A 15,592-nucleotide genomic window follows, 5' to 3' on the forward strand; every position below is an offset into this window, starting at 1 on the left:
AGGGGCAGGAGGTGGGGAGGTGGTCTGGCATGGCACCCAGTCATGGATTTGTTCTAAGTGCATTGGGAAGCCTTTCCAAGGCCTTGAACACTGAAGTGACACGTCCCATGGATGTTTTCAAAAGATCATTCTGGCTGTTGGAGGGGTCACAGTGGCAATGGTGGGACTAGGTGGGAAGCCACTGTGGGAGCCCAAGAGAGACATGAAAGTGGCTTGGCTGATGATGGTGGCAGTAGAGAGGGAAAGAATCCAATAGGGCTGTTGGAAGAGGCCTGAGAGAGCATTTCATCCAGGTAGGACCTTGTGAGAGTGTGACCACCAGGGACTTGCATCGTTCACAGGCAGTTTTTGAAAAAGAAAATGGAGAAGAAATAGGCCCTTCCCTCTATCCATCCTCCCTCCCCCACCAACCAAAATAATGGATATTTGGGCTCTGTTGATGGCCTGGCTTTGGAGACTGGCTGCCTCTACAAAGTTCAGGGCAGATTTGCTCAGACTTGGAGAAGAGGTAGCTGAAGGAGGCTGGCACAGGGATTGGTAGTGAAGTTGCCCTTCTAGAGCTCATAGTAGGCCAGACACAGGGCACAGGCTTTATGTCTTGATTCCTCAAATCTGTGCTTGAGCACTTAGGGGTGGGTGCCCAAATTGCCCCATTTGACCAACTAGAAAACTAAGACTGTGAGGTGAAGTCCCTTGCTCAAGGCATCATAGGTACCTCTGTCTCATTCCAGAGCCAGCATTTTTAATCTCTGTTGTTTGGGAGTTTTAGCTTTTTATATATATATATATATATATATATATATATATATATATATATATATATATATATATATATATATATTTTTTTTTTTTTTTTTTGAACATGCAACTCTGGCTACTTGTGCTTTTTTCTTTCTTTTTCCCTTATCTGTCTCTTAAATATCAGGACACTTTAGGCTTTCCATACCCAAAGCACTGGTGTAGCAGAATTTAGGCCTAGAGGAAATAGTTCCCTCTGAATCAGAAAGGGAAAGGGATCAGGTGGGTGGAGTGGTTTTTAGCTGGGCTTTGACAAAGGAGATAGAATTCTTACCATTGCTTTCTGAGGACATGAGGCACAAACAAAATTAGCTGATTCACTTTCTCTGAGATATAGTTACAGTGGGGAAAGAGACTTCCCAATTTTGGTGAAAGATTCCCTGTATAGAATATTTGTGGCTCCTAAAATTGAAGTTCAATGTTTGATTCTCTCCAGCATCTTTCTAAATTTGGGCTGCATGTTCACTAAATGACAAGTGTGTGTTTGTGTATGTGTATACCCAAGCACGTGTAAGAGGGTGAGAGAAAAGTGCATATTTTGCTTGTGGTGTATGGTGAAGTCTAACCCTTGGATAACCTCCCCACTTTAACTGAACTAATATGTGCTTCCATAGTGTAACTCTGGGTGTAACCAGCAAGCGGACACGTTTGTTATTTGCAAAGAAGTCTCCAATGGATAGTTTTCTGCTAGCCATGGGTATTTTCAAAAACATGAATCTTTCATCCTTTACAAGCTTCTCAGTTTCAAAAAACACCAGCAGCCTTCAGGTCACAAGTGGGTAGGGTTTGGGTTATGGGTGCTTTCTTTGCCCATGGCTTTTCTCTTTTTGACCTGATCAAGAGTGGTCACCGTCAGGGCTGTGGTAACATGGGATGCACCGTCCATACGGTTTCCAGAACACTTAAGTGGTGGCCAGTGTTGTCCCCCAAACCTAGAGGACTGTGCCTGTGAACCCCACTTTCCTTTATGTTGCCTTTCCCTTGTCTTAATCATTATGTTTTGCCTCTATCCTCATGCAGATGATTCAAAAGCAAACAGTTACTACTTTAGGATTTGGGGTAAGGCTGGGGTTGAAGGAGATGCCGCCCATAAAAGAGAAAGGAGAAGAAAAAGGAATCCACTTAATACAGAGTGACTGGAGGGGGAGAAATCACTCATATCTCATTATTGACGCGTTCCACACAATTAGTGTGATCTTGAGGGAAGAACGTTTGAGCCACCCACAACCTTGACTATTCTCATTGGATGGATGTAATAACAATGCACTTCACATTGAACTCTGCCAACACTGCGGGCAGTGATGGAGAGACCCCATCTTAGGGCTGTCACTCGTGGCTCTGGGAGAGCCCCTCTCCCTCCCTTCTCCTCTGTTCAGGGAGAGGTTAAGCCTGGTCATTAACCCATAGGTGACCCAAATAGAATTTTCTGTCCCAGGGATCCGTTGATTGCCAGGTATGGCTTTGTGGTAATTCTAGCATTTGCAACCCAGCAATTTGAACCTTCTGTCTGCTTAAATGATGATTTTACATTGTAATGATTGTACTAAATCCTTTCGCTTTTGCTCCACAGCCGCTGTTGTGACAAGAAAAGCTGTGGCAACCGAAATGAGACTCCCTCAGATCCAGTGATAATTGACAGGTAGGGACCACTCTTCTTTCCTGGGATTCTTATTCCTGATTATAATGAAACACCTGCCCGTGTGGCTCGTGGGCCAGGGTTAGGAATTCACGTAGCCGAAGTTTGCCTGTTGGTCCTGACTTCAGGTGCGCCGAGCGATCGTGATCCCTGGGAAAGCCGTGCGGAATGTTCTTTGGAGGCCTGTTTCTTGGATTGCTTCGGTCTTGTGTCTGATTCATGCTCCTAAAGGAATATTTTTTTCATTCCTGACTTTCTGTGGCTCAGTCCTCATGCTGTGCCAGGAAGCTTCAGAAATAAAATAATAATAGTTTGTGATTTATGAAATGTGGTTGGGTGCTTATAAATATTTAACTTTTATTTGAAAAATGTTTGAATCATTATCACTTTTAGCTACAGTAGTTCTGTTGGACGTAATCCATCTACATTTTAAGGTTTTATTTATGCATAAAAGCAGTTTAAAGAGATCTGTGAACCGAGATTTTTCTACCGTTATTTTCAGGGTTTGATTGCAGCTCATACTGTATTGTACGTTGATTAATTTGTCCTGCTTGTCTTAATTATTGTGTTTTTAAACAGATCCATATTACTAATCTGACATGACCAAGTAAATCACTGTAGAACAATAAATCTGTTTTAGTCGTTCAGTGCAATTTTGAATCAGTGTGTGCACACATTATGCAGAGTTGCATTCCAAATATTCATTTTACATTTTAATTATTGAAATTCATTGTATGGAAACATGTATGATAAACCATTCGTTACATGGCATTACTCATCGGGAGTTAAATGGCCTGGAAGCTTTATAGATACTGTCAGTCGGCAGGCAGGAGACAGCTAGCATCCTCTGCTAGTCTGAAAAGTCTTGCTGATAAGACTGACTGATCCCCTCCTTGAGGAAATCAACAGTCACACAAAAGTCCCTTTTGGGGTTGTGGTCATATTGATTTTTGATGACAGCAGCAACTACCACCAAAGAAATAAACCACTTTTGTCTTTCAAATTCTTCACCTCTTTTGCGCTTCCATTTATGGTTTTGCAGCTGAAAAAAACCTCTAGGTTTTGCTGCATCGTAACAAAAGATTGTTGATTTCAATCTATGTGGTTCTTTAGACTTTAACCCAATACCAATTGCCAAGTAGCTTTATCAAAATTACATTTCAATTGGATTCTTTGATAAAATACCTCTCCCTCATAGTCATTAAAAACACAGGTGTGACTAATAATATATTTGATTGAAAGTTAAGCGATGTGAAAGTTTTAACGTACAGTGCCGTTGCGGGCCGCCTGTAGAAGTAGGGACAAGTTTATCTGCCAGAGCAGGTATGCCATTCAAATAATTGCTTTTGCTGCCATGGAAGATAAAAGTCTTCAAATGAATAAGGTCAAAAATAAATATAAGCTTTATGCTGTTTGTTTCCATTAGATATACTTCTTCAAAATACCACTTCTTATTTTAAGCAAGTTTTTCTTACCCTTTTATTAAAAAAGAAAGCATTCTGATCAAAGGACTAGCCCAAATAGTCATCCAAACTTTGAAACTCTAAGTATTTTGTTCTGCCACACGGTTCCTTTTGGTTTAAATGATGACAAGGACTTCACCTTGCCACCCGCAATGAAAACACTTTTTTGCTTGTGAATGGGTTAAGCTTTTAAGTTCTTCGTTTGGTTTTAAGCTGTGACTCTGATATAGAAGGTTGATATGACTGTGGTTTGAATAACATTTGATTTGACCTGTTCCTGTGGGCTGCGATGGCTAAGAAACTTGACTCAGCAGTGCTGTAATTAGCCGGCCCGTGTTTTTGAAACAGGATTGTGTTACCTGGATTGCATTAGTGTGGCTTCTATTGCTGCCGCCTCGCATCTGTCCCAGTAGGGTACTTAAAACCTTTTCTTGGCTGGGATAGTTCAAACAATTTAGGCAAAATAAGTATGCACTTTATGCTGTTGGTGGCTTTAGAGATATTACTCATGACATTTATCCTTTTCATTTCCCCCCGCTTTTGGTTGGACAAAGTAGAAAACACTGTGTCGTTAATCTTGGTCTCTGAAGGTAGGAGAACTTTAAAAAACGGCTGGAGCACAGTGTTTGTGCACAGGTCCCACCATATGTTCCTTTGCTGGCTCTTGCCACCGTCTCATATGAACTATCTTTTCATGCGGTTATACCAGTTGATAGGCAAAACCCCATTGAGCTATTTTTATTTGCATCCGAGTTTTCAGAATTTATTTGTCCTCCAGTCTGCCAAGGGTTTTAAAAACTCTGGTCCCGTCTGGGCTGATATGTGAAACTTCCATTTTTAACAACAACAGAAAATAACAACAAGAAAATAATGTTTGTGAAGAAGGAGGTTTCATGAAATTGCTGCAAAGGAAGGAAACATGATGGCCACCGTGTTTGAATTTCATAGTTCCCAATTTCATTCTATATTACTGATTGCATAATATCTGTTATGTGCGTAGAGTCTGATTTGCTTTCAGATTTATGGATGCAAATCCTTGAATATTTTGCAAAAATAGGCTATGGGCCTGCTTTCAGGAGCAGTAGTGACTGTTTTTACAAGATGCATACAATATGTAATTATAGAGCTGAGGGTGCAGGCAGTCCTTGCCTTGGAATTTAGCATAGTTTTCACACGCAGTCACCTTTTGAGCACCAATAATTTTTAGCTTCCTTGCTTGTCCTTCGGAATTTGGAAGAACACTGCTATTTTTATCAGTCAAAAGACTTTTAGCAGTGGTTATTCAGGAAAACTATTTATAGGAGAGATAGAAGACGCTTTCTGTTCATACAGCCATGGTGCAGGGCAAGCTATTTCTGTGTTAAATTTTGGCTGCATTATTTGCTGTCAGTGATTTGGGGCCATCAGATTGGAATATTTTATCAAAAAGTAGAGTTAACAAAATCAGCAGTTGCGTCCTGGGACTTAGAAAATGAGTTTCTAATTTCTTCCAGTGGCATGCTACAAAGTCAGAAAAATAGGACCCAAATTCTTTTTCACCGTTGTGACAATTTATCAAGTCACTTCAAAAAAGTTCATAGAAAATTTAGGTAAAAGGCAGGAAGTGTACATCTGGAGTTGACTGCTGGGATACTTTTCTACTAGATGCCAAATGGCTTGAGTATGAATCACAAAACCCAGCCTGTGCCCAGTGATCCAGATATTTGGGCTGTGCAGACGTGGGAAAAGTCAGATGTGTTATGTTTAATAGCCGATGACCAGAAACTAATAACAGCAAATTTCATTATCATTGAGGTAAAGGGCTATGTGTGGTAATTATTGTTAAAGTAAATAGCAAAAATGACTTCCAGTTATTGAATTAAGGTGGAGATTGATTTAACATATTCACACACTAACTCATATTTGAATTTAAAAGGTTTGCAATAAAAATCCATGTTTAGAAATTGAATAAATTGTAGTTTTATTACTACATTGGATATCCTTGTGTCCTAACCTTTTTCCTTGGAGTTATCTTAGTTCAATAAATAAAACCTCATTAGACTATTCCCATTTCAACGAGTTTATTAAATTTTGCAGGAGTAATTAGCATAAGCTGTGCTAATTTTTCTGGAAGACTAATGAGGGAGGTTCTTAATTAGGTTTACTTTGTAGGAATCAGAAAAGATGATAATGACAAAAGTCACATAGGGAAGTTTGAACTGGGAACCCAGTTTTTTTCTGAACCCATAAAAAACTTTCCCTTTTCTATATGGAAGCTTTTTTTCTTTTAATATGCCCTTGAAATATATATATTAAAAGCAAAGACTGCTGTTCTGTTCCAGATCTAGTTAGTTAAGATTAGCTTCCTTACTTGATTCATTTCACAAAACTCTTTATTTTCCTAAATTAACTTTGAGTTATGACAAGGATGAATACAGTCAGTTTTACAAAACCATTTCTTTCTCTGAATTTTACTATAGGGTTCCTTTCACACAGAGCCCTGATGTTCCTGGCTAGAGTGCACAGGATGGGGGAAGCTCAATATTTATTTGTTTGTTTTTTCAGTTTAGCACCAGTGTGATTGATGAAATAGTTGAATCACTAAGTAAGGAGAGACAGTGGGAACCCAATTGTTGAGTTCTTTGTACTGTGAATCTTTAGCTCTTAACAACAGGATTTAAAAAAAAAATGGATAGAAATAATAATGGATGAAATTCCTTCCCAAATCATGTTCTCCTATCTCATGTGAATTGGGTTCACTTCTTTCAGGGTATAATGTGAATTGAGTAACTTGTCAGTTTTGAGTTCCTCAAAACCAATATTTTTTTTAAAGCTATTTTTTAGTTGTCAACAGATATTTTATTTTATTTATTTATATGCCGTGCTGAGGATTGAACCCAGGGCCTCATACATGCAGGGCAAGTGCTCTACCCTTGAGCCAGAGCTCCAGCCTCTCAAAGCTAATATTTAAAACACAGATTTTCAAAGTCTGCCAGCTAATATACCTCTCACAATTTGGGGTTTGCTTATGATAACTTTAAGATTTGCCATGTCTTTCTTTTTTGCATATAAGAATCCCTAAATGTGTATGTTTAGGCCATGTGATATATGACATTTAAAAAATACACAAATTTTGTAACATGAAAACCCTCTTCTGTTTGGAATTACTTCAGGCCACACATACCCTAGGCTCCTCTTCCCAACACTCCTCACTGCCCTCCTCCCCCACAAAAAAAAAAAAAAAAAGAAAGAAAGAAAGAAAAGAAAAAGAACTTACATTTGTTTTTTTCATAAGTGTCTAATATCTTCTGCATCTAGATTATTTTTAACTAGTTGGTTTATTTTCTGACTCTTGCCTGAAATAAAATGCCCAGTAAGGAAAATATTAGTGTGTTCATTTTACCTGTTGATTTTTTTCATGATGTACATAATTTGAACACAACACCTAACCATGTTAGGATCATTCAGAGAAAAAGTTTTACTGGGAATCCACTCTTCATCCAAGAGGAATCAAGTCGGAACTAAGACACTTCAGAGGAGGGTAGTCTAGTCTTACTACTAGGCTAACTTTTTTGATTAAATTGATCCTGATATATTTATATCACATGTATGTTCACCTGTAAACTATAGTAAAACTTTAGACTTAGGATGCTTATATGCATCTTTTACCTTTAGACAGGGTAGGGTAGATATTCTCCTAAGATGGTGTCAGCATTGGGGCCCCTCAACAATTAATGACTTCCTTCTGTCTTTTATCATCAGCAGTAAATCCCAAAATCCATCAAAATGTTCTTTTTTTTTTTTTTGCCTTCCTTAAAAGTAAAGTCTTTAACTAACATGAACATGATGATACACTTTCATTAATGTTGCAAATGAAGTTTTTGGCTAGAATTTCATACATTCCTTCATTGTCCTTTCAACTCTTGATTATTTTTGTCTTCATCCCGCTTTTGGAAGGACCAATCACCAAACATAATCATTGTGCACAATACACAAACAGCTGTCTGGGTTGCAAAGAACCAGAGGTGTGAATGCATTTCTGAGAGTTCTGATAAACCTTTTCTACCATCTCATTTTCTAACCTTGCCTGCTGGGTTAAAATAAAACGGAAGAGGAATTCACTCTTTAAAATTGCCCCAGGCAGAATAATTGCTGTCCTTTTGGTTGCTTTGAGAGGTTTGCAGTTTTTCAAAAGTGGAAAGCCAGCATCGACACAGAGCATGAATTTATGGTTGTTTATTAACCCTCGTGTGCGTAAGCATTTGTTTTCTCAGTGGGAATTCATATGTGATTATTAGCAATGAGACTTATGTGAGCAAGTATCATTCTGAAATTTATCACATATCAGATAATACTATTCAGAATATGAGATGAGCCTTATGCATTTATGTGCAGTTTGCTACTGTGATAAGAAAATAACTAATACAATAAGCTAATAGCAGTCTATATTCCATTTGCTATCTGCTATTCTCAAATACACAACCAGGATACATTAACATGCATTTCAAATACGCTGACAATATATCATAATGCAAAGTACTTTTACATGGTATAATACTTCTGCAGACACTGGATAATGAACAACAGTGGTTTTCCTGTAAAGGAAATAATGGTAGCAACTTCCAAGAAATGTATTTAACAGAGCTGCAGAGCATCAGCAGTGTGTATGTGTAACATGGCCTGGGTGTCGGCTCATGGTGTGGGTTTTTATCCTGTCATCATAACTTTGCTTTTGTAACAGTTCTGGAAAAACACAGAAAAGCAGTACAATATCCCCTGTGTGTCACATTAACAACTCTGCACAGTTAGTTTGTGATGATAATATATCAGTATATTAGGCACGCTTTTACTTTTCTAAAAGAATCACTTAGAATTGAAGACAAAACAAAACCTCCCCAAGTACAGCTCTCCATTGATAAAAATTCTCCTCATATTCCCCTAATACCTGCACCCTGCCAAAGTCTCTAATAAAAATTGACCAGATTTTAAAGACTCCATTTAGAACTTCCAGCATAAATAGATGGCATTTTGGTCATTTTAGTTTGCATGAGATGTTATCTAAAATAGACTACCAGTTCTGTTTCTTGCCCCTGTTCCCCATCCCTTTTTTTTTTCTCTTTTAGAACTGGGTAACTATACACCATCCAGAACAATATAAAAGTGACTCAGTACTCCTATTGCGGTTGATGAAATATGGTGAACAGTACAGTCTTGTCTTTGGTTGCTTGTGCCTTTAAAGGTGTGGGAGATGAAGATAAATCTCCCTTGCAAACTGTTTCTCCAGTTACAAGCCTTTGTCCAGAAGCAAATGAAGGTTTTAACATTACAGTACTTATTATAATAGAATTTTAATTACTCTAATCCTGCTAAAGTGTGAAGCTCTGTGTGTGTGTGTGTGTGTGTGTGTGTGTGTATGCACGTGCACGCACACACAGTCACATGTGTGTGTATTCTTCATAGGAAGGGAATCAAGCCAAAATAACAGCAGCAGCAGCAACAACAACAACAGCAGCAGCAAACAAACCTGTCATATTTTCTTTGGGGGAGGAGTGTCACTTATGTTAAAGGATGCAAACTTAATGAAACTGACTCTGGGTAAGGAGACAGTGGCGTTTGGTCTTTGTCACATGTTAAATCCACTTTCAGTGGGAACAGTGCTTGGGGAATTTTCATTTTTCAAGGTGAAGTGCTTGGTTCCAGTTCCAAACATGCCCAGGGCCCTACTTGTAATGACTTAACTAGACAAGCTGGCAATTATATAGCTCGATCCCACACAATAAACCCCAAAATGGCACTCAGTAACTATACCATCCCGCTAACTGTTTGAGGCACAATAGTTTTGTAATATAATATAAAGTAATAGTGTTAGCCAACACATCTTTAATAAGATATTGTTCGTGCCTTTGCCATATGCTGCAGAGCTGCCTCTCACTCGGTGGGCCTTTTGATTCCTCTCAATAAGATTATTTCAAATACTCTAATCCTGAATCATTGACATGAATACAAAAGCCTAGTGACATCTAATAGATGCCTCTTAGCTTTGCTTTTCCTCTTGTTCCTTTCCTTTTTCTTCTCTTTTTACCTGACAAAAAGCTTATGGACACTTGGGCTCTGTCTCTCAGTAGCAGCATGGGGGGCTCCTCATGAAATATAAAGGAGGAAAAAGACTGACAGAGGCCCGATAAGCTACAGAGTGAAGGGCCATAGATTAAAAGTAAATGCCAGTAAATCCTACTCTGTACACTCACTTGTTCTTTTATTGTTTTCTTTAACACTTTCAGTGCCAGGGCCAGGAGGGAAAGAGAAAGTAGTAATCCAAGTGCCCATGAGCTTTTTAAAATCTGGATGTGGTCACTGTACATATTTTATGGGGCTTTAGCAAGGTTCTTAAATTTTGATTCATGTAAAGGTGTTGCTGGTGGATTTGTTTTTAAAAAATGCCCTTTTAATCAATATCAGGACTCCCTCAGGAACTTTTTTTGCTCATTGGCTGCTCCGTTGACCCAGTATTGACAGTGAATGGGGTTGGGTGGCTGGGTAGGTCAGTAGGAAGAGTGTCTCTCTGTGAGGGAGTGAATATTGGGGGCGCAGGACCTGATATTTTCAAGGTCGAAAGAACTTTTTCTTCTCTTTTGAAAAAATGAATTGAAAATTACAAATGCGAAATGTTACTGTGTTTTACATCACGATATCAGCCCCTTCATCTTCCGATGTTGTTGGTCATGTTTGCGCCCAGATTGCTCCGCCTGTGCTGAACAGTGCGCGCAGACCTAGCCTCTGATGGTTGGCCGAAGAGTTAGGACTGCAGGTAGACACTTTTCTAATGATTGGAAGGTTGCTCTCCTCTCCATCCTTCCCAAGCAACCATGACTGGAGGTCTTTTTCACTCTATTTGCAGATCAGAATATCACTCCTTGCAATCTATTTATATTCTTCGGTAGATAAATGATGGGGGATTTCCCCCTTTAAAATATGCTTCCCATTCATTAGCATTCTGATCCCTTAATATTATCTTAAAATATTATTTTTAATAGTTTTGCATGCATTATTGACTGAAGTTCCCTCACAAAATGAAGTTAATTTGAAGAATTCTAAACCTGCATTAGGGTTGGTTTCACATGCAATGCACATGAACGCTTGGGAGCGTGTGCACACACACACATACACACTACAAAGACAAAACAGGTGATGAATAGTGAGCAGTTTTGTTTTCTAGAAAATTCTTTAGAGAACAAAGTTGATTAAGAATTATCTTTGAAGCATCTACCAACAGTGTGGAAAACTTATGCTTTTCTACAGAACCTGGATGTTTTCTTCTTTTCTTTTAATTTTTTAGGTGTAGATGAACACAACAATACCTTTATTTTATTTATTTATTTTTATGCAGTACTGAGGATCAAACCCAGTGCCTCACACATGCTAGGCAAGTGCTCCACCACTGAGCCACACCCCCAGCCCCACAACCTTAATGTTTTCTTAAAACCCAATTCTAATTTCAGATGGGCACCATGTATCTTAGAATATCTTCAGAAAAGCTGAATCCTCTCTCCTGTGACCATAGGACTAGGAGTACCCTGCTCCATTGGTCCATATGACAGAACCTTAAAACAAAACAGACTTAACTACTGCCAGTTTAATAGTTAACTACATCTCAATGGTACTTGAAAAGTTTTAGAGCACATTAATGGCTCATATAATTCTCTTCTCACAAATGGGCTCCACTTGTGAGATCTGTAAACTGAGGCATGCAGCCTAAGGGACTTTCCAATGTGTCAATGATAAAGCAAGTCCTTAGAAGCCCTGCATGTACTAATCCTCAGCTTGAGTTTTTTCCTCCTCCATTTCTTTCCATATTTTGTAATGTTTCTCTTATTTTACTTGACGACCACAGTTCATTCTTTCTGTGTATTTTCCTAAACTCATTCATCTGACCAGTTTTCTTAGTTGGTGTCATACTTTGTTTTTTGGATTAAAAATAATAATAAGATGTATCAACTGTTGTACTCATTGCTGGAGCAATGGGAATTCATGTGTCCTCAGGTAATTTGATGAGAGAATTTACTGTATTTCAATGGGAAGAAATAGGCACTGAGGCAGAGACAAATGTGTAGAAGTCATAGCACAGTGGAAAAGGCATAGATATTGAAGTCCATCCACTGAGGGATCTAATCTCTTCGCTGCTATTAGTATCTGAGCCTCAGGGAGTTCAGTTTTACCGTCTTTTATTTATTTTTTTAAAAATATTTATTTATTTATTTTAGTTGTACACAATACCTTTGTTTTTATTTATTCATTATATATGTGCTGCTGAGGATCGAACCCACGGCCTCGCATGTGCTAGAGCTACCGCTGAGCCATAATCCCAGCCCGAGTTTTACCTTCTTTTAAATGGGAAAAGTCATTTCTATTTTGAAAGATAGTGAGAATTAAAATACCTAGCTTGGGCTTGGCACATATCAGGTGCTTAAAATTAGATAGCTCTTATATTCCAATCATCATATTCCATATAGATTGGTGTTTTTAATTGACCATCTCCATGGAACTTTTTAAAAACTTACTGAAGTTAATCATGGTAGCTGAGGCTTCTTGGATGAGGATTCATTCATTTTGTTCTTTCTACAAATGTTCATTGAGCTTCTGCTATAAGCTGTACACTGTTCTCAGGGCTGGCTTCATAAGGTACAAAGTGAAGGGCCATCCATTAAAAGTAAATGCTGGTAATATCCAGGCCTGGTTCCTGGCCTCATGGGGCTTCTCTGTCTCAGAGTTGACAAAAAGAAAATAAATAGATAGATAAGTTAGAATAGTAATAGCAAGTAGAAATAAAGAAATTGATTTTTTTTTTTTTTTTTTTTTTAAGCAGAGGAGCACTGAAGCTGCCTTTTCTCCTGTAGCCTGGCCAATTCCGTGGCTTTAGTTCAGGCCTCTGAGGCAGTCCACATTTTGTTTAGGGCCTCAGGCTGTGGGGTCAGACTACCCTGGCTTCAAATCCCAGCTCTGCCAGCACTGTGGGACAGTGGGCAGTGTGACTTCTCTAAGGCCCAGTTTCCTCATTCCACACATGGGTGTGGGAGTGGTCGTCCCTGCTTTAGAGGACATGGGACGTACATACACACACGTGGAGCTGTCTTGGTCTAATGCCTGGCACAGGATACATATTCCACATGATGTGGCTGTTGTTTTTAAAACACAGCCTGGAATGAAGAGATCGCCAGGACCCTTTCCAGCTGTAGAATCCTAGTTTTAGTTCCTTGTGGGACTGCCAAGCACAGCGAGACAGATGGACTCTTTAGAAGGGAGACTGCTGTGTGCCCAAGAGGACAGTGACTGGGTGGTTGCTGCCTATCCCCAGCACACAGCACGGTGCCTGGCTGGTGTGTAATAAATAGGTGCTTGGGGTATGTTTTTGTGAAATAAAAGGAAGAATGAAAGGGGCTAGAAATGCAGTCAACGACTCTGGTAGTCTCCTCTCTCTGCCTAAAGACCAGCTTGTTATAACTACACAATGAAGTGAAGCCGTGCTGCCATTAAAGAATGATGAGAAACAGAAAATGCAAGATAAAATATTAAATTTGTTAGACTTAAAAATGTTAATCTTCGCACGATTACCATGCAAATCTCCTCGTTGCCTAACTGTTTAATTGATGGAGTAAATCACGGAGCAGACACGTAAGTGAAAACCCTCTGTTGACATTCTCACAAAGCACATTTCCAAGAATATATTCTGTTAACTAGTGTGTCTATTACACCCGTTAATGTAAATTTTAAAAATAACACATATCTGTTGCATCTTTAGCAAGTCAGCATCTTTCAGAGAGTTTGGGGGAAAACTTGAATTTTTTTTTTTTTTGGTAGGGGCACCTGGCCATTGTCCCATGGTTATGTCAGATGTGAAATCTGTATTGAGACAGCCCATGTTTAAGCTGTGCCTTTCTTTAGCATAATGTTAGACTTAAGAATTTACCTTTTTTTTTTTTTCCTTTCAGGCAAATGTAGTATTGACAAGCTACTGTGGTGGCTGAAGGGTTAATAAATTCTCTCCACTCTCCCCACCCCATGTCCCCCTCCCCCAATCCCATCATGTGCCTGGTTGATTCTGAAAGAAGGGGCTTGAAGTTGCCCACAGGGCATCCCTTTTCCCAGCCTTCTCCAAGGCCACCTGGGCAGACGGGAGCTTGCCTTCTGTCCTTAGGACACAAAATCCAATCAGACGCCTGGTCTGCCAGTCTCTGACCTGTGAGCTGGGGAGAGGGAGGAGAAACAGCGGCGCTCATATTTGATAGGATGCATCTTTGTGGCTTTAGGGGGCTCTGCGACCACTGGAAGAAGGAGGTTCTCCCTTATTTTCAAGATAAGGTGTCATTCATGAGAGCAATGTGCTGAACTAATCAGGTTAATTGAGAAGCCCCCGAATGGTCCTCAGCGAGCCCATCTCTCCTTCCTGTTCAAGGCAGATAGCGCAGTTCAGGCAGCTTACACATATTTTTGTTCTCTCCCCAAAGCTCATGAAATCTGTAGGCGGCCAGAGGACGTAGGCTCAGCTGATTGTCACTCAGACTGTGGGTTCTTATTGTAGAACAGCCTAACATTAAAAAATAAAATACAACAAAACAAGGAGGCCTTCTTGAGATTGAGAGACCGAATGCCTTGAAGTGTCTGATACTTTGTTTTTTAAAGTTAAAATAATCTCTGTGTCTCAGATCAGCCGGGAAAGACTGTTGGTTGCAGAATCCAGATAGATTCTTCCCTGGCTGTTTTATTTAAGAGGGAAACTTTTACAATATCTCATTGTGGTGTGTCAGCGGTGACAAGCAGTTTCTTCAGCGGGGTTTCGATTCTGTGGCTCCCTAAGGGGACACGGGTGGGGGGGGGGGGCCCTGATGGCACCAATCGCATGGTGGGCCTCCCCCCCTGGAGCCAAGTGGAGGAGGGAACCAGAGGGCTCAGCTTGAATTCCGTGCAGGGCGGGGGCTCCTCCTCTGCCTTCTCCACTCAAAATGATCTGTCATAGTTTAATTTTAAACACCGTCATTGACTATTCTTTCTTTCTACCCCACCTCTTTCCCCACTTTTTTTTTTTCCCCTCTTGGAAGTTCCAGGAATGACTTTAATTATCTCCACAATCAAATTCTCGTTGCTGCCTCTGTGAAAGTGTGTAGTCATAGATTGCAGGGATTATTTTCTTTAGCACTTGGGGATAGAGAAACTGGTTGTTTCAAAATGAGAACCAGCTGGTTCCACAGAGCCCTCATTTAATGGGGAGCCACTCTGTACACAAAGCCTCCGCGCAGGTCAGTCATTACGGTCAACCCCGAATCAGCAGTGTTTGGTCTATCACCCTTTATTAAATGTCGAGTGAGGAGTGATTGAGCCGATATGATGATAATAATTTAAAAAAATCAACACACTCTGCATCTTTAATTTTGTCTCAGCTAAACATTCAGGTTTGGAAGGAACGTTTCTCAAACTTCTTCCTAGGGTAATTATAATCGTAGGCCTGCTGTCTCATGGATGGCTGTGACGTGTGTGGAGCTTTAACCCTCTCTACAGCTAGAAAATAAAATTAAGCTCATCTTTCAACATCATCTTTTATCTGACAAGCACAGTAGATAGATAAAAGGTAGATAGCCAGGTGGTGGGTCCCATTAATAGAACCGATTGGAGGGCAGAGATAACTGCTATTATCAGACATCTTTTATACCATCCTGTGAAATAA

The 15,592-nt window shown here is 39.7% G+C and overlaps 1 protein-coding gene across 10 annotated transcripts in view; it reads left to right on the forward strand.

Moving 5' to 3' along the window:
- Window positions 1-15,592, forward strand: part of Ebf1 (EBF transcription factor 1) — a 382,353-nt gene that overhangs the window by 28,052 nt on the left and 338,709 nt on the right. For all 10 annotated transcript variants that reach the window (XM_027938660.3, XM_071612014.1, XM_071612015.1 and 7 more), the window contains one exon: window positions 2,369-2,437. In XM_027938660.3, coding sequence (XP_027794461.2) covers window positions 2,369-2,437 — 69 coding nt within the window. The remainder of the gene's footprint in view (window positions 1-2,368; window positions 2,438-15,592) is intronic.

Source organism: Marmota flaviventris, chromosome 5 (genome assembly GCF_047511675.1).
Source record: "Marmota flaviventris isolate mMarFla1 chromosome 5, mMarFla1.hap1, whole genome shotgun sequence".
NCBI classification, from domain to species: Eukaryota; Metazoa; Chordata; class Mammalia; order Rodentia; family Sciuridae; genus Marmota; species Marmota flaviventris.